Source organism: Chanos chanos, chromosome 3 (genome assembly GCF_902362185.1).
Source record: "Chanos chanos chromosome 3, fChaCha1.1, whole genome shotgun sequence".
Classification (NCBI taxonomy): Eukaryota; Metazoa; Chordata; class Actinopteri; order Gonorynchiformes; family Chanidae; genus Chanos; species Chanos chanos.
The window spans coordinates 39,913,455-39,938,230 of NC_044497.1; the positions used below are offsets into that span (position 1 = coordinate 39,913,455).

General features: G+C 38.9%; 4 protein-coding genes across 7 annotated transcripts in view; 2 read left to right on the forward strand and 2 right to left on the reverse strand.

The window, feature by feature from the left end:
• Window positions 1-1,630: 1,630 nt before the first annotated feature.
• On the reverse strand, window positions 1,631-4,174 carry surf2 (surfeit 2). The gene is made up of 6 exons (XM_030769637.1): window positions 3,983-4,174; window positions 3,631-3,782; window positions 3,404-3,507; window positions 2,790-2,987; window positions 2,350-2,489; window positions 1,631-1,732 (listed from the first exon to the last, which is right to left on the reverse strand). The coding sequence occupies exons 1-6, from the start codon at window positions 4,055-4,057 to the stop codon at window positions 1,646-1,648; spliced, it is 756 nt and encodes a 251-aa protein (XP_030625497.1). The 5' UTR covers window positions 4,058-4,174; the 3' UTR covers window positions 1,631-1,645.
• Window positions 4,175-4,694: 520 nt separating this feature from the next.
• Window positions 4,695-6,769, forward strand: bbln (bublin coiled coil protein). The gene is made up of 2 exons (XM_030769218.1): window positions 4,695-5,008; window positions 5,890-6,769. Exons 1-2 carry the CDS (start codon window positions 4,930-4,932, stop codon window positions 6,105-6,107), a joined length of 297 nt encoding a protein of 98 aa, XP_030625078.1. The 5' UTR covers window positions 4,695-4,929; the 3' UTR covers window positions 6,108-6,769.
• A 3,021-nt stretch (window positions 6,770-9,790) lies between these two features.
• On the reverse strand, window positions 9,791-16,757 carry ciz1a (cdkn1a interacting zinc finger protein 1a). Its single transcript, XM_030769364.1, has 16 exons — window positions 16,724-16,757; window positions 15,659-15,894; window positions 15,142-15,266; window positions 14,788-14,954; window positions 14,431-14,524; window positions 14,243-14,333; window positions 13,900-13,979; window positions 13,469-13,548; window positions 12,871-13,077; window positions 11,846-11,976; window positions 11,595-11,688; window positions 11,311-11,424; window positions 10,995-11,132; window positions 10,765-10,834; window positions 10,533-10,654; window positions 9,791-10,328 (listed from the first exon to the last, which is right to left on the reverse strand). Exons 2-16 carry the CDS (start codon window positions 15,820-15,822, stop codon window positions 9,849-9,851), a joined length of 2,157 nt encoding a protein of 718 aa, XP_030625224.1. The 5' UTR covers window positions 15,823-15,894; window positions 16,724-16,757; the 3' UTR covers window positions 9,791-9,848.
• Window positions 16,758-18,625: 1,868 nt separating this feature from the next.
• The window catches only part of dnm1a (dynamin 1a), a 51,238-nt gene continuing 45,087 nt past the window's right edge, over window positions 18,626-24,776 (forward strand). For all 4 annotated transcript variants that reach the window (XM_030767302.1, XM_030767303.1, XM_030767304.1 and 1 more), the window contains exon 1: window positions 18,626-18,786. In XM_030767302.1, the coding sequence (XP_030623162.1) occupies window positions 18,626-18,786 (161 nt within the window). The remainder of the gene's footprint in view (window positions 18,787-24,776) is intronic.

Consider the following 24,776-nt stretch of genomic DNA (forward strand, 5'->3'; position numbering starts at 1 on the left):
TGAAGGGACTGTCAGTGATGTGCACCATTGTCCAGTTGGGTCGAATACACTGTATTATCATCTATTGTTATGTAAATAGTAAAGGGGAAGTGGCAAGTTTTCTCCCATGGGAAGGCAACTGTATACGTATATGATCAGAAACCTGAATGGTATAAATAAAATATGGCAAAACCAAAGTCAAACATCTAACTGATCCAATCATTTCACAAAACAGAAAATGACTAAATCTAACATTCTTGTTAGTGGAAAAGGGAAACTCCGTGATTTATTTTTGATGTCAGTTGGCTAAATGTACATTTTAGATGTATTAAAAAGATGAGCAAGGTGGTACACAGAAGTGCTAAAGAAAAATTATCTCTCAAAACGTATTTTATCACACTACATCAAGGACTTACCTCACCTCAGGTGCACACTTAATTGAGACTACGGAGATATGGTTGAATTTATTAATAGATATCAATTTTTAGCATTATTAAAAAAAAAAAAAAAACATGGAAGGCGCATTATTTTAAAGGCTGAGATGACAAATATTTGGTATATAAAAACCGGCTGTTTTTTTTTTTTTTGTAACTTTACACTTCCACTACAGGGGTAGATAATCAATTAATTATCCACTCAGATAATCTGGTAAAATGCCATTTAAGATTTACAGCTGCCCAACAATGTTATTTTTAATTACTGGATAGTTGTAGCTAAAGTTACAAAGCCACATGAAATAGCTTAAGCCTACTGTCAATCACAGTAACACACTTAATGCTAAAACAACTCATTTGGAAGTGGCAATACTAAAAAGCTTTTGCAGAGTCTTTAAGCATATATGCTTAATTGTGTCTCTGATTTGTATAGAGTGTTGCTGCAGTGAGACCTGCAATTTCACTCACTTTATCAAGTTATGGCCAAAGATGACTGCCATGACTCTGCTTGAGAGCTCCATTTGCTATGATGAACTGACCAATGAACTTTAGATCACTTAGGACAGTCACAAAAACACAGCAAGTATTAGCGATCTGCACCTGAAATCCCAACTGCCTCAAAGACACAAGCAGTGTCTGGAGGCACAGTTCTGTATTTTGGAAGAGGAGGGCATTGTCATGGTATTCCATTGGCACAGAGGTGGAGCGGAGTCAACTGACTGCTACATGGTTTCCTGAGACATAAAGATTTCCATCACCATCTTGGCACTGGATTCAGTTGTAGTAGGCAGAGGGAGATAATGGTGGACGCATCAGACAGAGTGCAGTCTTTACCCTAATAGACTGACACAAGACTCATGCTGGGCACAGCTCACTGAGAAGCACCATCCACACCCTCAACCAGGTCCACGGATGGCAAGACTCCAAACTTAAGTGCCAATGCTTGATAAGGATTTTAATCAATCAGATCTCAAATACCCACACCTTGAGAGTTAAACATCATTTTAATAGCCTATTTCTTTTTTTAAATAGAGGTACTCATATAGTGCATCCACAGAAATATATTTTCTCAACTTCGGCCAGTGAATACTGGATAAAACAAACTCTTTAATCAGTTCATTAATGACTGAAAGTATTATAACTTTACATATAAGAAGTGAAATGACCATTATTTTTTTAACATTGAGAGAGAAGGAAAAGAGACATCACACACAAAATCATGGTTGAATGCTTTATTTTCCATTCTTAACTGTACCTATCCTCTTAAAGCCTTGCCTTTTCTTGTTTTTCTTGAATTTCTTAAAACCACCAGGCTGGACCTGTGATGGCACAGAGATTTTTTTTTTAGACATTTTCCTAGTAACAGAACTGAGCTCAGTATAAGGGCACAAAGGAAACTGCAAGCAAAGAATAAACGTTCATATTGATCACACTTATTACATAAATAGTCTCATACTTTTACTTCAGTCACATCTGTAATAGCTAGACATATTTAATGCATTTGCAACAAATCTTTAGATGCTTTTTAGCTTTTTCTTTGAACACTTCTCTGTTAAATCCAGTCCAATTAAACTAGTCACTGTGCTCTGTGTGATAACATGGGATATGAACAGGGGAATGTTATTAGTCATTAGTCAAACATAAACAATGGATTGTAATACAAGTTTTATGCTGTCACAGGTATAACTCACTTTTGGCTCTGTTCTTTGGACATCTTAGTTAAATCACACTTGCATTACCAACTGATCAAAGTGCTTGTTTTTTTAGTCACCATGTTTGGTAAAATGTAACTTAAGCTGTTGTTGAGAAATGGTAGATGACTTATGTTTTATTCCCATTAGTTCATGTCCTTTAAAATAAGTCACCATAGAGGTAAGGTAATGGATTGATTTCTTAGTATTAAGAGTCCATTATCACACACAACTACACAATTTACCTTCCTGCGTTTCTGCGATGCCTGATCACCAGCTTCCATAACATCCATGTCCTCATCATCAGTCTGAAACTCATCTTCTTCCTCATCTTTCTCTTTCATCTCCTCTTCTCCCTCTGCCGTCCTCAAAGTGAACAAAGTCGCTGTTGGACAAAACAAATAGTTCACATCAAAGGACTGAAAGGATCGTAAAATTCTGGTCTATAATTTCAACTCTTATCTCTGATCTTAAAGTGACAAATGCAAGTGTTGTCTACATTTAATTGCTTTTGCTCTTTAATGATTGAACGATTGAACAATGAAAATAAAGAGATGCCCATCAATTTGCAATTAACTTCTCATGAATGGAACAACCAAGTGTTTATGATTTTGCATTTTCAAAAAAAGTCATGTGGTATAAGAACTGTTTTCTATCAGTTATGATTAGTTAGAGAGCTACTTACGTGGGTAAAGGTCTGCAAGGCTGTCCTCTGAATCACTGCCCTCTCCCTCACTGGAATTTGGTGCCCAAAACTCAGAGTCCATCTTCTTATTCTTCTCTCTTTTGTTCTCACTTGTCATCATGCTGTCATCCTGAAATTTCTTCTTCTGTTTGAGCTTGACCGGAACAAACTCTACACCATTTTTCACACACTCCTCATCTGCATGAACATTGCACAATACAATGATTTTAGGATCTTTCTCTTTATGCTCCATGATGTCTTATTGTTACTGTAAACTATGGCAAATGTTGATGTACAGCTAGCTAATGACAGCCTATCCTGAAATTTTCAGATACATTAGTTGCACATTTCCTCAACAACAACAAAAAATTATATCAGATTAAATGGAAAACATACTTGGTTTCACAATTTACTAACTCTCATTTCCACACACTAGTTTCTCATTTCTGAGATAAATAAAGCATGTAATATGCATTATAATATTATACACGCATTGCATGCTAAGAGACTTTGCAAAATATGTCTCTGGTTCTCTGTGTATAGTCTCGCATCGTCTTCTAGCAGGTAGGATGTCTGTATTGTATCTTTAGATGATATAAAGAAAAGTCACTCACATCTCTGTAGCGCTCGCTGATACCGCTTGCCACTGACATGGCGCAAGACATGGTGTGGAACACGATTGATGTGTCGGAGAGTCAATTTGCAAAAAAGATGATTGCTGGGGAGGAAAAAAAACACGGCATTCTACTAATTACTCACTTGCACATGAGAATAAAGTATACATCTTTGTATACATCCCCTATCACCAGCATACGTATGCTTAAAGTTCAGGTTAACTTACGGCTGCTTTGTACTTGGCACTATGTGGGGTTCATACTGACTATAGGAGAATTCTGCAGAGGCGCTTAATCTCTTGTATTTCTTCCCCGATGTGAATTTTTGGAGTTCTGTGAGGTTACAAGGAAATTCGTGTCCATTCAGTGTACATTTGATCTAAACAGGAGAAGAATTTTCAAAATTAGCTTTAACCACTGGAAGTGTACTGTCATGTACTCTAAGTGACATCCACACGTGCGTAAATATCTTGCAAACGTCTCCTGCTGTGCACTGTGGTGTTCAGAGGTGTTCTATACACTTATGGTAATGAATCCATTTGTAGTTTGCAACCACGTTAGCGGATGGAAGAAACACACCTTTTTGGCGTCAGTAAGCTCCAGGAAAGGATGCATCTGAAGAAATGTTTTCACGTCATACGGTAGGTCTTCCATTACTACTTAGACTAAGAAAATGTGCTTATACTTGGGCTACTGATTTACCACAAACGACTTAATAAAGGCCAGCCCCACGTGGTAGAAAAATACAATATCTATGTACCAGTATGTCATGAAGGATCCCTTCTGTGCACGAGTTTCCTGTGTGGAAGCGGAAGTTCCTGTGTGGGGACTGCGGAAAAGTTCGCCGGTGACATTGAGGTGTACTCGAGCATTTAAAAAAAAAAACAAAACCGCGCGCTCGTGAATTAATTTAAGGATCACATGGATTCCCCAAGCCACAATGATGTGGTGTGGCGTTATTTTGTGTTGGTAAAACTTGTTATCAGTAATTAAAAAAAAACAAACAAAAAAAACCCATTACGGCCACATTTTTTAAGACTGCATTTTAGAACGTTGATACAATTGTCAAGCGTATGGTTTAGATGTGTATTCTACAATTACATTCGAATATAAATATTAAATCAAATATGCGTAGTGTGAACTTAACATCGAACTAAAAGCATTAAAAACATTTTAATGTTTAATTATAGTCAGGCAAATAATGGGACAGCTTGCATGTTGAGTCAGCTGACTAAGTCAGCTGACAGAATTGTCAGATTGCTCCTAAGGTTCTCGAGAGGAGGGTATATTAAGGAGAAACCCGTCTAATGTGTTGATGCAACAATTTTAATTACCTTAAAATTTCTTATATTTCTGTGCGTAAACTGCAATTTCGGTCTATTCGTTTATATTCAAATGAACCTTGATGACTGGTTGACGGTTTTGTCATATAAACTCACTTGTGCGCCTTAATGGGATCAGATAACTGTCCTACTCTCGCACTTTAGGATTTTTTTTAATCTTGTGTGGCGAAGACTCGTCAGATAATGTCTGGACCAAATGGAGATCCCAACATCACTATCGATGATAGAATAATCGATGACGAAGACGAATTCAGTGAAGAAGGTAGGACAGAAATATTAAAGTTATGTGGCACATACTGTCGCACTATTTGTATATCACATGAGAAGACCAGCTTGAATAGGTTTTTCTTAATGTGATGTCCCAGTGTCTACCTTCGCGGTGTGCGTGCTTGTGAGCGTGTTCATATGCTTCCAGATAAGCCTAGTTAGTTACGTTTAAGTTAGTATCAAAAATAATTTTCACAATTAAGCAATATTTCAGTGTGGAAAAGCACAAAGCATTAGGTTCGAGTTAAATGAAGTCTTGCACACTGAGGTCTTCCTCATGACATGGGATATAAACTACACTTATGGGAGGGCACAAGCACATAGAACCATAAGTGTATAAACAGAGACGAGGCAACAGATTATATTGATTAAATCTGTGGGCATTCTGATATTCAGTCTGTAAACATATCAGGATGCAAAGCTGAGCTAGGCTAATTAAAAAAAAATGTTTAAATTAATACATACATAAATTGTTTAGTTGAGAGGAAACAGCATAAATGAGAACTGTACCAGAAATCAGTCTTCAAAATAAACTGTTGAAAAGGGAAGCAATTTATTTATTTGTCGTGAAGCAAGTCAATGAAACAAAAGGGAAGTTTCTCAGTTTGTGAAAATGAAAGACATTGGAGTAGAAATGACTTGATAGACTATCAGGAAGTAGAATGCGTTGCAGTAAAAAGTGAGATCTGAACTTCTCAAATGAACTATCAGATCAGCACTGAATAAACAGTTTTTTTTGTTGGCCTGTTGGATGGAGAATCTCCATATGGAATGCACTGTGGTGCAGGACTAGGCCTAGTCCATTTCTGAGAAACTACCCTACTGTGTTCGAAGGAGCAGTTATATTATTATTCTGCTTTTACATTTTCTTCTCAGAGTATGCAGCTATAAACACTATGCTGGATGAAATCAATTCCTGTTTGGATGACCTGGAGCAACGCAATGACACACTGAATGGCAAACTCCATGAGCTCCTGGAATCCAACCGTCAGGCTCGACAGGAGTTCAGGGCTCAGTGTAACAAAGGAACAGAAGACCAACAGCAGCCACCGCCACCACCACCAAATGCAGATCAGTCACCTACTGTAGAATAATAGGAAGGGAACTGACAGATAACGTTTAACATCCATCTCCAGGCTGATGCTTCCCTTCTGACATAGATTCCTCTAGGAATTATTGTGTATTTATTATTAGGTTCACCCTTATGGGGTAAATATTACCAATACCTACTGTGCTTTCTACCTACTGTTACACTCATAAATAATTCAGATTGGATGGGCGTTGCACACATTAGGCTAAATATTGTACATATTGGCAAGCTGTAGTACACTAATGTATGTCATAAATGTTTTGTCAGTGCCCTCTACAAAGGGAGATCTTTTTCGTGTTATGATATGTCCCCCACAAATTCACGTTTGTAATTTCCTGTAAGAGCATGCTATGTACATTTTTGATTTTTGGCACTGGCCCAACAGCTCATCTTTGAGAAGTTTAGACTTTACTTTTTTTCTGCAACCTGTTCCAGGCCTTTGCAGTGCACTGTAAAGATACATCGGATCATGACCAAATACTGAAGTATGTACATTTTGTTGAGGAGTAACGATTTAAGCTGCAACCTGTCAGTGGTATTCTGAGAAGCAAGATCATAACCTTGTTCTGATGCGTGCTTCTCAGATCTTTGTGATGTATCATTAGCACTGTTGTCTTCTAAATATATTACCTGAAAATCTGTAATAAAAAAAAGGAAAAAAAATGGGATCATGCTGAAATCAAAGACTGATTGAGACAAGGAGCAAATGTAATCATCAAATATTTTAATATAAATTAAAATGACTCACAAACCAACATCAAAAAATACATGAAACTTGCAACTGCTAAAAAAAAAAAAAAAACAACAACACTTTTGTTCTGTTTCGGTGATGGAGTAAAAATAGGTTATGAAACATACACCTTCGGCTTTGTGTGTTCTTTTTAAAATAAAATTCCACATTGCTATGTTTTTTTCTACCATACTAGTAGGACTTTAAGTATGCACAACTACATGTGCACAGTTCCACAGCAGATTAGCTTGCCTTGATCAAATCCCTCAATCTTACTGCTCAATGACTTGTGATTTATGAAGTACAGTATGTGCATTTCCCGAACTTACTAATGATCTGTGTGGAAGGAACTCGGACCCTGGTTTACTGTCCTTTAGAGAAACAAATAGAGCATTTCATTTTAGGTGACCATGTTATGAATAAACAACCTAGTCTGGTGCCAGTAAATCAGAAAAACACACCAATTTCCTGGTGCCATATGAGACAATATTAAGCCATTGTGCTTACTCCTAGCTAGACACAGGCCTGCACATTTATAACCTCTTGGCTAATCCCTGGAGGAGATGTCCATAGAAGTAATAAATGATGAGTAAGGTAGGTAGGCCCATTGCTTGTGATTAAGTGGTTTTTATATATTTATATATATATATATATATATATATATATATATATATATATATATATATATATATATATATATATATATATAAATAAAAAAAACACCACCATCATTAGTTCATTAGCTGCTATCTCATCTAACCTCACCTAACAGGGAGCACAGTTCACCAAGGGGAGAGTTTCACAAACCAAAATTTCTTAAATAGAGGAAAACATCAGGGATCCCTGCTGGACAATCCAGACATGTAAACACACATTACAGCTATCCAGGGAACTGAGATTTGCTGAGGGATTTCCTTCTACACAAATGGATAACACAGTTGTTTTACTGTGTTAGTGAATGCTCCTACTCTCAAGAGCTGCTGGTTACTGTTTTTTTGTTTTTTGTTTTTTTTCAAACTGCTACTTAAAAGTGACATCATGAGAATAAAAAACCTCACTCTAAATATGAATTTTCATTCAAACATTTGAGTTGGTAAGAAAGCTAGCCATATACTGTAAACCATATACTATACAAATGCTGGTTTGATTCAGCCAGTATATAGCCCATGTTGCACATAAATGAGAAAAAAAAAAGTAGAAAAAATGAAATACAACACTTTAATCAAAAGAAATAACATCAAGCATCAAATCATTCACACTGCTAATGCCATGGTACGTTTTATGTTAGGATCAGCAAATTCTTAAAATCCCTCAAATCTGGGGGCGGGGGAGCCCTGATACACTAATAAAACATGTTGTATAGTTTTCTCCGTTCAAAGGTCAGTACACAGGTCAAAGCTTTTAAACAGAATGACTACAAAACGAGACCTGGTAGTGAATCCTCGGCCCGTGTGAGAGTCATGAAATACTACGCTCCTAGTAATTTCAGGGTCTTTCAGTATCATTTTCAACTCGTCCTCTTTTTGTTTTCTAATGGTGATGAAGGCAGAAAATCACTGGTTTAAGGACTCAGCATTCTTTAAGAATGCAGCGTTACTTTTAGACGACTTGTGTCTGATCTAAACATATGGAAATCTTGCTGCCCTCACATACAAACTTAATGCAAATGTATTGTGGAAGCTGAAAAGCAATCAGGGCACAACACTATTATTTAACCTGCTCATAACCAAAACATACTACCGCAGTGCTTCATGCTACAACTGAAAATGACTCTTTTCATGTCAGACCAACATTACATTCAAAAAAGTTTTCTACCAGGGGTGGTATGTCAAGTCTTATGTCCTTGCAAAATAACAGCAGCAGATCCTAGTAGTAGTCTACATACTACACAGTATGACAAATTTGGGGTTCTTCAAAGCCTGCTGGCGCCAATCTAATCTATAATCCCTTTCATCAATATACACAACTGTGCCATCAAAGAACTCATCCAAATGCTTTCTTATGGTGTTCTGTTCAAATGTAAGCAGTGAATGCACAGACTGGTGTCAAGGACTAGATCTTAATGTCAATCAGCACCAATATTTCTCCTTAGATCTGGTTGGGCTGGTCAACTAAAATAATGCTAACTGACTACTTACTGACTTTCCATTGAATACCAGTAATACAATATATGATTGTGTTGTGCAAGTATGTCATACAGCAGATTTAGCACAGAGCAGCACAGAAAAATCTTGAATTTCAAGTGGAGAAGCAGTCATTTAGACAACAAAGCTCCAGTTTGATTCCAGTCTCAGATCTCTTTTACCGTGAAAACTGCTCAAATACATCAAATAGAAGTATCATTTCCGAGGGTGTGATTTTATGCCATTATGAAGACAAGACCTAGAGCATTACTTTGCCTTAAACTCTTTCTCTTCTGTGTGGCTGCAAAAAGTAGACTCCAGAAACCCTCACAGACACCTCAACTGGCATGAAACTTATGTTCCAGAACAAAAGTAGAACTACTTTCCCACATTATTCTTTTTTTTTTAAATCCATCAGCTACAATTTCGTAAAGAGTTTCTATATTCTAAGTCACTACAAGATTGGAACTGTGTCTCTTGAAGATGCTACAAATACCATATTAGCTCTGGCTTTCATTTCTGGTATTGTTTCAGATAATCCTAGGTCTTGAATCTGTATCTGTGAATCTCATCTGAAGAGAGCTTTCCTCTCTTCATATATCTCCACAGAAATTACATACCACCAAAATCAGCCTCTGTATTGTTCCCCTTTTGGTTTAAGTTCCCATGCTCACCAGAACCAAGATTAATATATATATAAGATGAGTGTGAGATTTGAAACATGAAACAATCTAAAAAAAAGTTCAGTGAAGGACCTACTTATTATTAAGAGGATTCCAGGCTACCCAGTTCATAGAGGATGGGACAGAGGATGGGTTACAGACACCAAAAACAATCCTTCCATCACTGAAGCAACTTATCTGGGTCTCACTCGTTTCCTGAAGTTTTTCATTCAGCGTCTGCGTGTCCCTCTCCCAGATCTTCTCTTGCCTGTGGTTCGGCCACGACCCCTGCTGGGTTTCCCTTCCGAGATGTTAGCGGGACCCTCTTCTTCTTCCTCTGGGTCTTCGTCCTCCTTGTCTTGTCCAGCTTGGCCCAGCTGATGGGACGCTGCCTGAGGGCCAGTTCCATCCTGGTCACCCTGCTCTTCCTCAGGCTCCTGGCAGGGGCTGAGCAGGCAGCCACTCGTGCTTCCCTGAAGACTGTCTGGTTCTTTGGGGCTTGCTGAAGCCAGTGTGCTGCTGGTATTGGCTGAGTTGTTTGTTGAGGGCATGCTAGGGAGTTGTGTGACTACGGAGGCACTTTCTTGTGTGGTGAGGTCACATTCTGGGTCGACGCCCACAGTGATATGATCATCTGCAGCATCACTGCTATCTTGATTTGTGGATGCTGCTAAAACCAGGTCTTCCTGTTTCCTCAAGGCTCTGTACTGCTGCAGTGACAAAGGAGGGGAAAAAATGACACATATCACACAAACTGCCAGTTTTCTAACAACTTTGCTTTGAATTAATCTGATGAGGGCTAGTCACCGTATCTCAGGGCAACTGTTAAACAAGATAACATAGATCAAATATAACTGTGAAATCATTCACAGCTAGATTGTGAAATTCACCACAGACATAAAATTCAAACTAACCTTCAGGTTCTGAAAGTGCTTGAGGGATTTGCAGTGGGTGTACCGTGCTGACGACTCAAAGTGATAGAACTGGTTGCACAGCTGACAGAGGTAACCAGCCACAGGAACTACAAAACAAGAGCCTACAAAAGAGGGCAGCAGAATTTCACAGAATGTATATATAACTTGTTTGGCTGAGTGAGGCTACGTGACCTACTGACCACACAGAACATTAGAAAATGATGAGCCTTACCATACACTTTGCCAGGATCAAAGTTTTCGTCGTCTGTCATGTCCTCAAGAGAAACCTCATGTGTTCCTTCCTGCAAAACAAGTATAAAATGTTCTTACAACAACAACATAACACAGCCCATGCTGGAAAATGTGTTTTTACATTTAAAGTACCCTGTAACTGCACTTATATATATATATATGAGGGCCTCACAAAGAGAGAGGGATAATTTGAAAAGACTGATCCAGTACCTCTCCGTGGGAGCCATCTTCATCATCGTCCTTCTCCTGTCCTTCACTACCTTCAGCTTCTTCCTCTCCGACTAAACATTCTCTCTCGTCAATAGAGTTTAGCTCATCCAGGCCTTCTATGCCACTCTCTTTCTGTATCTACAGTCACAAACAAACCTAAATCAGCACAAATGACTGAAAGAATAACAACAAATGACTGAATGTATGCCTGAAGCATGGCTGAACATACTAGAAACATTTAAAAAAATCCAGTGATGTGTATACTCCTTCGTGACCCAATAAAAATTGACATGACTCATCATACAAGGTATCTCACCTCGGCGAGTCTTTGTTTATGCTCTGGTGTTTGCATGTGTTCCACAAACTCTCTGGAGGTTTTGAACTGCTGCCTGCAGACTGTGCAGTAAGGGCTGGTCGTGTGGCTACACAGCTGGAAAAGAGCAATAGGAAGAGATCACTTCAGAAGGTTATATTTCAGTTTCTGTCAGCTAGTATGGATTTCACTCAAAACTACAAAATGTATTTGAATTTAAATGAAAACTAATTCTAACGTTTAACAATTCTAGATTTATTTTGTCTAGATGATGGATTCTGACAAACTTTGTGCTCCTTGGTCCTGCGGTGTTCCATGACGTTTGTTGTGAAATGAACTTGGCAGGTAGCACACCAGCGCTGGAGGCCTGGTCTCTTCTCTCTGTAGCATTAACATCACAACAGCGACAAAAACAAAGGCATATTCGTAAAACAAAGCCAATTAAGATTTAAAAGGATTGTGTATGCACAGTTCAGTGCTCCAGTAACAGTATTCCAGTAAGTGTGTGTGCTTGCGTGCCTCCGCTGGGGTAGCTCACCCGTCTCTGCGTGCTCCTTGCAGTGACTCCTGTACTCGTGGTAGCAGCGTGACGAGACAGGCGTTACTCATGTGCTGGATCTCCATCATTTTCTGCTGGTGGGCTAGGCCATTCATATGGCTCTGAAAATTCTACAGACAAACAGAGGGCATATCCACATCAACCCAGTCTGGTATCTATCAGAGATAGCCGTTAAAGAATAATAATAAAAAAAATAAAAAAAAACAGCATTAAATCAAATGAAATTATTTTTTATTACAAAAATAAAGTATTAGAAATGGTACTGCTGTCCACTACATAAGTAAGTAAAATCTTAAGTGTGCTAGAGCTGGACATTATTTTGTTGGTCATGATTATACTGAACATTCTCTACACCAGTGTTTCTCAATCCTGCTCCTGGGGGACCCCTACTCTGCATATCTTCTATCTATCCTTGCTCCAAACACATCTGATTAGTGTGATTAACAAACTCTTAATTAAATCAGGTGTGCTCAGCCAATCAAAAGTGCCACTGATGAGTTCAGCCAGGTCGGCAGAGCAGGGAAAGATGGAGAATGTGCAGAGCAGGGGTCCCCCCAGGAGCAGGATTGAGAAACACTGCTCTATACCATATACTTCTCTGTAAACATATTTCATGTAGACCGTTACGATCTTACCAAAGTTTTTTTAGTCAGTGGCAATGAACTGCAACTTCCAGTAAACATAAGCAAGAGGCTACAAGTGCAGCAAAGTCATCTACTGAGCGTAATTGCACATGGGCAGTATGAACATGTTTGTGTGTGTTTTCTGACTTTCTTTTACATGTAACTCACATTTACAATAAATAGTTTGTTTTAAATAATGGATACATGTCAACTCAGCTGATTGTTTGTTGAGACCAACATCTTAGCTATTTAGCATCTTAGCTGGTTGACCAAAACTGTAACGTTGACATGGAATAAACTGGAAACTTTGAATCCATAAACCATGTTCTTCCACACGCTATAAAAAAAAAAATTAAATATCCCTGTAAAATCTATATATACCTGCTGGTTGTGGCAGGTGATGTTGCAGATGTAGCAGTAGAACTTGTTGGAGGTTTCTCCTCCTGCCTGGGTCACTCCTTCCTGGACAGTAGCTGGAGTCCCACTAGCCTCTTTATTCTCAGCCATGTTCTCCGAGCCTGCAGGTCCTACCTGGTTCTCACCAATCAGCTGCTCGGTGTCTTTGAATGGCAGCTGAGCGTTCTGAGCCTGCACAAGAAAACAATCACAATCACGCAGATGAGTAAAAGTAATTTATAACAAGCACTCATGTGGCTCAACAGTAAAGCAGGTAGAGAAACCACAGACTTTTCTGCTGCTGGAAAATGCATTTCCTTTGTTTGATTGGAACTGAATCAACGATCACAAACAATTCCATAATCCACAAATGATGTTCATGTTGGAAAAAATGATTATATATATAAAATTCATTTTAAACCAACAATACTTTTTACAATACTGATAAAAATACCTTGAGAGGCTAGAAGAAAATTCTAAAATACGATGGAGGGTTCTTTCACGGGTCACGCGGAGACAATTTGCACACCCCACTACTATTTTTTTTTATTCATTTTAATCTAACCTGTAGTTCGGTACCGACCTCTGCTGCTCTGCTCTGCTCCACAGCCTCTTCGGCCTCTGGCCCTGCGGTACTCCCTCCCTCTTCAAGTACTACACAGTCTAGAACAGAGCGTGGAACCATTAAAAATCAGTGAAATCTGAGCGGCACACAGAGCATAGACATCAAGATGCTGGTCTAAAAAGTATGAATCCCTAAAAATGTTTCAAAGAGTTTAAGTGCAAAGTAACACTGCACAGAAAGGAGCAAAGGAACATGTTTTCTCAAAATGTGTGGCAAACAGAAGTGACAAGCTTTTGTAAAATTCAAATAATCCTGCATTCATGACTGGTCATGTGGAAATTATTAGTTACTGCGGTTAACTGCGAAAACAACCACCAGTTTAAGTTGTCATAAGTAAAAAGATGCAGTGCAGCTGCTGTGACTCTCAGATAAGGAAATACAATGCATGCCTCCAGGTTCTGCATCACCAGACTGGCTTTTAAAGAGCTCAGAGCTCAAGGCTGCTTCTGTCTCCAAAGACTCCTCAGACCTGGGAAAATCGACAAAAGAGTGTGAAGGAGAATATGAGTATCCGCAACATTCATCAAAACAAGTACAAGAACAAAAACCAAAATTACCACGTATTATTCAGCAACAATTTACTGACTGTAACAAACACTGAAACTTGCTCTGTAAAATGTAAACAGTCCCATAATGCATTAGAGTGATTAGTGTGTGTAAGTAATTTAATCCGCATACAAAACCAAACCTCAAGCGACTACAAGTTTCTTCTAATGTAAAAGTGATTGTTACCCATCTGTTCTCTGTTTCTTCGGAGCTGGCTCATCTGTTTCTTGTCCTGAGGACTGACTGTTCACATCTGTTATCGTTTCAGAGTCATCTACTGGAATGAGACAATGCATGAAACACAGTCATGTGTCACAATGTAGGTCATACATATGAGTGACATAATGGCATTTGAGTGGTCAGTACACACTCACCTCTATGGCTACTAGCTCCTGATTGGCCCTCTGTGCCCCCCGTGGGTCTTTGCTCATTTTCCCGCTTCCTGTCTGGCTGACGTGACTGAAAGTCCTGCGCGGACAAGGATGATATGTTCCATTATTCTGATACTGCGTGATATTTTTCTTGTATTTTTTGAAAATCAACGACAAGTCATTGGGGATGCTTTACCAATATTTCTTGCTTCATAAAACACAGGCATTTTAACATATGCTTTAAAACTGATAACAAGCAATTAGTTCAGAAAGTAACTCAGTAAAGGACCATCTCTCACTAATACTGACATCCATAATCCTCCCTATGTATGTAAGGACAGGGCCTCATTGCAATCTTACATTGTTGAAATAGCGGGCATGTGGATTGAAGTGTCGTGCAGGAAATCCCATGTGGGGGGTTTTGATGGCAACCCCTAGGGGAACTGGTCCTAGAAGTGAGGACCTCGACCCAGCAGAAAAGAACTGTGGAAACTGCTGTCCACCCATAGCAAAGCTGCGCATGTTACCTGCTCACAGAGAGCACAGTTGTATGTTTTGTGAGTCACTGGGGGTAGGGGGGGTGGAATAAAGAAGACTGAACAATACTTGTTACTAAGTCTGTTACAGGACATTAATTTGAAAATTGTACAAGAGACATTCATATACAATAAAGCAGTCTATATATGAGCAGTGGGTACAGTGGACTCAGTTTACCTTGCATCTGTTGCATCAGAAGAGCCCCTTGAAGCATAGGATTGGGTGCAATAATGGTCTGTGTGGCGGAGCAGAGATTAACTATACGGGGAGGAGGTGGTGCAGGGGCTGGTACTGCTATGGGCCTGTTTGAGAAGTGGGAACATCAGAAAAGGGTTAACACATAACTAGGCACAACAAGTTATGTGCTTTTACAGCAAATTCTCTTCACTTCACGGAATGTCAAAGCCACATTACTCCAGGGCTGAATAAAGTCAATCTCTCGAATAACACGAATCACGCATAATTAAATAACGGATTTAAGAGACTACGAAGGAAACTTTGCGACAATTTTTTTTAAACCAAAGAGCGTTTTTCATATGTTTTGACAGTCTAGTATTGAGCAAACTATTAAACGCTGAATTACGTTTGCTTAGCTATGTCCAACAAAGCGGCTAGGTGTGGTATTCGAATAAATTTTATGTCAAGCCAGCGATGGGGCCTTGTTGCTGATCCTAGAGCTATCGTAATATCTTACCGGGCTCCTTGGTGGTGATGCGGGATATGATGGGTCGGTGGAGGCTGCGGTGGTGGCGGAGGGGGCGGGGGTGGTGGAGGCGGCTGCTGCTGGAATAGTTGCTGGAGCTGCCGCAGGTGTTGGTGGAATTGCTGCTGTTGTTGGTGATGGTGCGGATTGAACATTCCGACGTTTTAATGTTGTCAGTAGAATGGTGGTCCAACTAGCTTGCCTTTGAAATCCTCACTGTGAACTACCTAAAAAGAGAACGCGGAATGATTCTGAAATGCCATTTGTAATAATGCTTATAAATAAGCTGTCAGACATGAACTGATATTGTTAGCATGCTAGCAAGCAATGTCTTAAAATAAAGACACTCATCACATCAAACTTAAAAGGGCACATCCATTTTGTGTCAGCGACCCATTGCGCCGTAAATAAAATCATCTGGCTGACAAATCATATTCCTTAGATATGTAATAGACATTGGCTTGTTAAATGTTGGCCACTTTAACAAGGAAGTTATCACTTTGACCATAAGCCTCGAACCAAACTTAGTAAACACAAGGTTTGTTGTCGTAACGTTAGCTTGGTTAGCTGAATCCTTACTAAAGCGCGCTAGCTTGCTATACCTACGGTAAAAAGTTCGTAGCCAAACGCAGACCTCCATGGCTATCCTAGCTTACTACAGAAGCACAGCTATTCTTGGGATGCAATATTCGTTCATGCAATTAAGTGATGTTTAATAAATGCAGTTTCTTTATGTTTTTGAATACGACGTGCTGTTTTAACAGAATGGTATATGGCGACAGAAAAAACAAGCGCGAAAACAAACATAGCTACTCGCTAAACTATTTGCAAACTAGCTAGCTAGCACAACAAAAAAGCTAACAGTAAGCGATCAGATAACCTAATTCGTTCCTCTCTGCTAGTTGCAATTAGAGACGTCAACTAGCATTAGCTGACTGGCCTTACTTAGTGTATTTTCATCCAAGTAAATTAACTTTCTTTGTCACGATAATGGCGTTTGGTTTATTCTTCACTTACTCATAAGGATATTCCGAGAAGATAAAACTGCTGTGTTACCTATTGTCGATTGAAACTTCCTATTTACCATCTGCAGGTTATAATGGTCTGTAGTCCCGCTATGCTATCCTAGCTAACATGCCGGTGTTTCCATTAACAGCGGCTAGTCCTCAAAGGTTCGGACAGAATGCATATTCTGCACTATCGCCCTCATTCGCTCTGGATGCTCAACTGCAAAGTGTCGAATCGACCTCGTTAAAATGGTTCTGTACACTTATTACGCCGTATTTGATTTGATATTGCATACATCTTTCCGCCACTTGATAATCTCATGTATACTGCTCCGTTCATTCTACTGAAATTCTAATGCAATGGCCGTGTCCATTTTCATGTACATTAACTCCAGGCAGCTAAATCCATAAAGCTGAATTACACTGTATTACACCAATACTTCATAACCCGTAAATATTTTCACCTGCCTCCAATATTTCTGTGCACAATACCCCGTACAAACTAATTAATGATACCAAAAATTACTGCTGCAATGTGACTGCATGTTCAAGGCTTGAATTCTCAGTACATGGTACTAAAAGCAAACTTTTAATTTCTCTAAATATTTTACATGACTACTTAATATGTTACACGATACTGGTCCTTCCGTAATTCGGACAGGCTATTATGATACATATAGTTTCATATCTCCCATGTTTTCTACTATACGTGTTTACAGTGTGTAAAATCTGCCAGGGAAGAGCACATTGAGTATGACACAATTGTCTGCTGCAGAGGACATGGGCCATGGGAGGAGCCTTGCGCTACAAAAGATTCCCGCACGACAAAAGTAGCAGCTAAATAAATTAACAAAAAGTAATTGTTCACTAATCATGCCTCCTGATAAAAAAAATCAGAACAAAACAACAACAACAACAAAAACAGATTAAAATGTAGATTCAGTATGAGTTGCTGGTGCGGATATACTTATCACACTATGCAATAATTTTATTTCCACGTCCGCGCTAATGCCAGTGGTTAATGAAATTTTACTGACTTAACAGCTCTGAGCACGAACATCAAGGCGAACATCATATGTTATTCCACGACTGTATGCTTAGGTTTATGATATTGTCGAGGCTGTAGTAGCCTATATCATACGGGTGGGGGTCAATTGGCAGGCAAAAGCTAAAAGCCACTACTCATTTTTGGTGAATAACTAATTAGTCATGAAACTTTGCATTAGGGACACAGAGTCGCTGTCATGCAGTTTATAAAGAGCCAACGAGAAAACGAACTGTTTTTTTTAGCATTGACCACTGGGATTTCCTCCCCAAATAAACTGCTTAACACTTGGTGTAAAAGTAACGTTCGTTATGGGAGGTTGCCAGGCTTTTCAGTTCAGCACCATGGACAGATCGTGTGTTACTGCTGAGTATATCCGAGGTCTGGTTAGGTTTAGTTAGGTTAGCTAGATCGAGTATATGGCCCACTATATATAGCCTATATATATGAAAGAAAACACTGTCGAAACGTATGTCTGATAATCTGAGAAAAACGGTCGCAATGTTCAAAAATGGATTTCAAGCATAAACTGAACCACAACGCAGCGAGACGCACACAAGACAGACTGTACCTCCAAAATACTCCCACTAGTGGTGTGCTAGAGTTCTCGCAGGGATGCCCCTGTTTATTTTGAGAAAAGCCTAGATTATCCTTTCCCTATCCTCTCCCGCAGACGGCGTAGCTGCAAAGCAGGGGAGGTAATGCTGCGTTCTGTTTCGTGTGGACACCAGCATCAGATAAATCAATGAAGGTGCAAGCAAACATTACATAGCCTTGTGCGACCGAATACAGTGAAACACCCTAAGTAGGGGGGATAGGGTGAGGGTGACACTCCGTCGAAAGAGTGAACGCTCTCTATCTAATTCGCTTTCCTAAGGAGAAGGAGCGACCTATTTCCCTGTCGAGATGGGTAACCGTGGGATGGAGGATTTGATTCCGTTGGTAAACCGAATGCAAGATGCATTTTCGGCTATCGGACAGAATGCCAATTTGGACCTTCCACAAATTGCTGTTGTTGGAGGCCAGAGCGCAGGGAAAAGCTCGGTCTTGGAGAACTTCGTGGGAAAGTAAGTGATTTCGGCATTAAGGTATCACACCGTTGATGTAATCCCTTTCTGTGCAACGACAGTCCCTACTATTTAATAAAATCTGTAAGCACCAAGATTCTCCGCACAGTCTTAAAAGGATACTGAGTCACTATTTAGGATGTGTAGCTTCACTGATAAATTGCTTTGAAAAGCAGCGTCGGTAGGCTACCTAAACCTCCACAAACCAATGGGGGATATAAACAGATAATACAGTTACAAAAACCACTCTTTAGACCTTCTCAGTAACTTTACTCAACCACAAAATAAAAGAATTATGCCGAGGGTGTATGCGCCAGTATAACGTTACGTTTTTTACACTTTAACCATGTCCTCATATTGCTTCATATTGCCAAGGTCATAACGCTTGGTAGACAAACCCATAAGTACACCAAAATACATAATGTTCACGGTAAATTAAAAAATCAGAAATATGGCAATTATTGGCTTTGCTTTTCATTCACGTGGAATGGCGATCCGCAGTGTAATTTACTGGATTAGCTAAACCTGCACGAAGCGCACTTGACGTCGCCAACATAATTGCAAGCGCAAGTGATCATAGATTAAGTTACGTACCAAGACCTTGTAGAGGTGCATTTTGACGCAATACTGCACTACATTTTCTACTATTACCAATGCTGCTAAAACTGATATAACTATCGTCTTTGGTTTACTAGAGAAAATATTAATGAACTCCCTTTTATTGCAATCAAAGAGTAAAACTGGACCCAACACTTGTAGCCTAATTTGAATAATCCTGAACTGTTTGCGGCCGGTTAACCTCAGGGCGCATCAACACGACGACCGCACCTGAGCACATTTAAAATACGAGAGGCTTGTGCGCCTCAGGGGCAAACGCTTGCTGTAAAAAGTAAGCATTGCCTTCACTAGATTGCTTAATTTGTGCAGAGGTATAATATTATTACTGTGTTAAAAATAACATTTAGACCTGAATTAAGATCTGAATCTGAATTAATTACTATTATTAAATGTAATTTATGCGTTGAGCTTGTCTCATATTCAGTGAGAGCAACACAGACTCCATTGCAGTATGACCTTGTAGGTAGCAGATATGAGCTTTGAGCCATGATGGTAGCTCGCCCCACCATCCCATCTGTTTCTGCTTGGCTGCGCACGCTCTAAAAACAATCCGAAGGCACTGCGAATGCGTACAAGCAAAGGCCTGTGCATTTCCCCTCTGTTTGATGTTTGGTGTTCTAGAATGGATAATAACTGCATTAATCGTGTTTTAAAAGTTCAGTGAGCATTAAAAGTGGCTTCTATGCGGTTCTATGCATTCACTTCTGGATCCGCCACCAGGTTGTAGTGTAGCCTACGCCGAGTGAATCAGCAACATTTAAAGTCTGGGTCACATGAGCACCACCTGACCTTAGCACTGATCCTGGCAAAGCCTTGCTACAGTTGAAAATAATAAATTTAAGAATCCAGTGAAAGTAATTTTACAACACCACAGTAATCTGCAGTTTGTGATGACACTAACAATGTCATGCATTTCCTAATGACGGAATAAAACTGAACACACTGGCAACATTTCTGAACGTTTACTATACTGTTTACTGTGTTGTACTAAAATTGTTCACTGTTTACCAATGATACTTAAAGACGGGACGCGATTGCTACGACCTTTCATCTTTTCTTTGATTATCTAATATGATAAAAATGTTATAGTATTAACATTTTATAGCTGTTTAATCACTTTGTATGCTTGTTTCATCTATGAGAGCAAGGTGTGGGGTGCTGGTCAGTTATTGGTTGTGCTCACAGCACACACTAGTTTGATTTGTCCCTTGATGCAACCTGCAGTAGCAAATAGCGAAATCTTGAAACAGATTCGGTGGTAATTTGGTCATTTTTCTGAGAGTGTTGACTACTAAGAGGAGAGTACTACCCGACTTATTTACCTTCTTTGTTTGAAAAACAACTTTTTGTATTAAACAAACTCCTTTCTGTGATTCAATCTTTTGAATCCATTCAACTAAAAAATTGTTTCACTGAGAATCATTCACCAGTTTGTTCAGTGTCACTGCCAGTTTCCCCAAAGTGATGTACATATTGCCTATTGTAAACATTTATGGAAATATTTGATAATAAGCATACTGACTCTAGCAGACATCATACACAAACTGCTCGAGTGATGTAGAAATACTTAATAATCATTACTGTTTTATGTTATTTTAGAAAATTCTCTTACCTTCATGTTTAGAAAACAAATTCATTTTTTCACAACCAAAAGCCCAACTTGTTGGCAAGGCCAGTTAACATGTCCAAAAGGATACAAAACGTCAGTTTAATATTTGTTTGGAAAGTATCCATTGCTCCCTTGTGCTGACATTCTCTGTCAATATTATTTAATTTTTTTTTTTTTTTTTTTTTTTTTTTTTTACTTTACTCTAGTGCACTTCGTTACACCAGTAGGTGGCAAGAGAGAAACAGAATACACTTTACTCCAACTCTAACCAAATCCTGTTTCAAGTCTGAGCAAATCCTTCCAAGAGACATAGCCTATTACTCACTCACTGAACGAAAAGGGGCATCGCATTCGCGAATGAAATGATCACATTCACTGATCCAAACACCCACTCACTGAACAAAACAAAGGCATCTTGATCATGAGCAAAAGGATTCAATTCATTGATCCAAATAGTCACTCACTTATGCTCCTGTTTCGTTCAGTGAGTGAGCATTTTGATAAGTGAACAAAAGGAACGAACAAGAGGATCTCATTCAGAATTTGATCTGTTCATTCACAGATGAGATGCCCCCTTCTCATTCAGTGAGTGAGTGAAAGCCTATGCCTCATGGAGGGATTTATTCAGTCTCAAAACACGATTCAGAGTTGGACTCCAGTGCATTAAGTTTATGCTATCATTTATTGGCATATACATTCAGTAGGCTCTCCCAACAGTTTTACTATATGAGGTAATACATCTTTTTCAAAGTGTAGGAGACTCACACAACAACAGTGTGATGCTGCGTGTTAGATTAGTTGGCATTATAAGCACTGGCAGTGTGCAGGTAAAAAGCAGAAAGTATTGGAAAGTATAGAATTTCAGTTTTCATTGTTGTTTGACTTTTTGCTCTTAAGTAGACATAACATCCACCATAGAACTTTAATTTTTCTTTAGAACAGGCATGATAATGTAATAATGATGTTTTTGTCTTTATGGGAAATTCAATAATGAAATCAATATGATGCATGGAAGTGCAAAAAGGTTTAAGTGATGTATGAGGAAGGACTCAATGGATTGATCAGGGTTTCCATACATACAACATTTCTATAGTGGATGTGAAATCTTTACTTCTACTTTACTTTGCCTAAATATATTTCAGATTGACCATTACTCAAATATTCAAATCTTACTGGAGAGTGTTGGTCAATACTGCTCAACAATGGGCACTAAATAATGATTACTGTTTTACACGTAATTGTACATCTCCACACTTCGCATAGTTAGTTCAGTAGTCAGAATACACTCTTTTATGTCCATTTTGAGCTATATAGCTATTGAGTTTGTGCTGTTAAGGCCACTTCTAGGAGAATCCTTTGCTGGAACAGAGGCAGAGTCTAGAAGTGCACATGCATACATAACAAAACAAACTTGAGCATGTTCTGGAAGATAACTCTTTGGATGAACCATGGTAAGTGCAAGATAATGTACTGCAAGCAATTAATGTTACAAAACAGGCTTTGCAGAGTATGACCAGGTAGGAGCATTAGACTGAAGCACCACCCTGTTCACTGTGCATCATTCCTTACGTAAACTGATTCTCTGACAATGCTACTCTCTCGTACATTTAGGGAATCAAATGATGAAATTATGAAACCAACTACATGCACTGAAACTTCACAGCAGTGTAGAAATTTGACAAAATAAGGTTATAAAAGAATGGCTGTTTTTGTCTTTGACAGTTTAGTGGATTAGTGTTTTGTGTCTTTGTGTCTGTGTTTGTGAGAGACATTTCACAATACAAATACAACATAAACATAGAAATTCTGGATTAATGAAAATAATTTGGCACATGGAGTAAAATGAGGAGAACTGGATAATGTAATATTTTGTTACATCATGTAGGAAAAATTATTACATTACCAGTTCAACAATTTCATTACATCTACTTTCAGTTATTTTTTGATCTGATTTTATTACTTTATAGGCACAAAAGTTATTATATTAAGACATTATGACATCAGTTGACATAATGTTTATTTATTCATTTATTTATTGAAGATCTAATGTGGATTTTTAATCCATGGTGCTACCAGAAGAAATGTAATTTGAGATGAAACATTAATGGGGGACAGGGGGACAGTTTGTTGTGGCAGGTTTCACAGGTGAAGGATTTTATTAAACCTGCCTTTTGCCTGCATTTTAGGTAAAACATCAGCACAGGCTAAGGCAGCTAATCTCAGCCTGTGGGATAATGTTGGTATAGAATTTGTGGGGGACATGCACACATCTCCCCCAATTGTCACACACCCCTCCTGTGATGCCAACGCTATTGGCTTATTTACCTATGTATGTGTGATGCTGTAAAGACTCCTTGTTATTCAGTTGTACAATACACTTTACTATTATGTTCTTAATGACAGTACTGTGGTGTTCAGGCACTTATGTGTTACAATCAATGGCTGAATTCAAATGGAAGAAATCATGGGATGCTATAACCCGGTGTTACATCATAAATTAGTAAACCACACCTACCGATTGATGACTCCTGCTCCAAAACAAACATGAGGGTAACACCCAGTATTTTATTTTAACTAGAAGAGTGATCGATGTCAAGGCAATCAAGCTGCACACATTCATTGCATTTCAACCAGGAATGAAACAGCAAACATCAACAACAACAAAACCCTTGACTCCCTGATCCCCTTACGAATGCAAAAAAAAAAAAATCTCTCATGTATTGTCACTGAGCTCAGCTTGTCCCAGTGTCTGATAAGCAAATGGCAAATGAGATGACTCTTTCTTTAATTCCTTATGTATGCACTGGGTAGCACCCAGCCCTGCTGAGCTGGTGCTGATGAAGGCATTTGACAGAAATGAAGGCTCTGGTTGTTGCAACACCCTGGTTATTTTGGGATGTTCAGATGCCCTGATACACCCTGGAAAGCTCAGCAAACTACAGTGTGAATTTGCTTTACCACCCCACAATATCAGAGATTTAAGACTCTAAGGTACAGTGGAATTTTACATAACCTTTGTTGTCTCCAGGTCTGTAAACACTCCAATCTTGAAGAGTGTGTGTCTGACATTTTTTCAGTTGTAGCACAAGATTAGCATTGGTTGGACATTGAAACATGATGTTTAGGTCTTCTGAGTATTGCTCTGGACTGGATAGAGAAAAGAATAATTTTGTCAACAGAGTACACAAAACACCTCTGAGATTGTCCAAACCTTTCAATATTAACCCTTTGAAGGTCACCGTGCCATTATCAAGCCCAAAAAACCATGAACAACTAAAGGCTAAAAGTAACTGTGTCAGGCTTGTTTTTGCAGTTGGAATCCATGTCTACTTGACAGTATTCTATATCACATGAGAATCTAATGTTTGACAAGACTCTATGACATCATAACCCAAAGGCATGAGACATGCATCAAGACGAATTTTGCATTAAGTTTGGAATGGTCCACACAAAATCTGTGAAACTTGTGAGGGTTCTTCACAATCACTGGTGTTCCGCAAGGTTACTGTGAAAGTTCAAGTACATTTTCAGTTACCATCTGATCCATTTAGGACTTCATTCTATTCATTTTCAAAGGAGGGTCATGCAGTCTCACTGAAACATCATTGTGAGTATTGCTTACGTAGGTTGCTTCCCTTTAAAATACACATACCTGGCTACTTTTGCAAAGGAAGAAATCAGATGATAAGGTGTAATTGCAATGTTATAACAATTTACCTTGTAAGCCCTTGATTTACCTTTTAGGCCATGACCTTTCAACCAA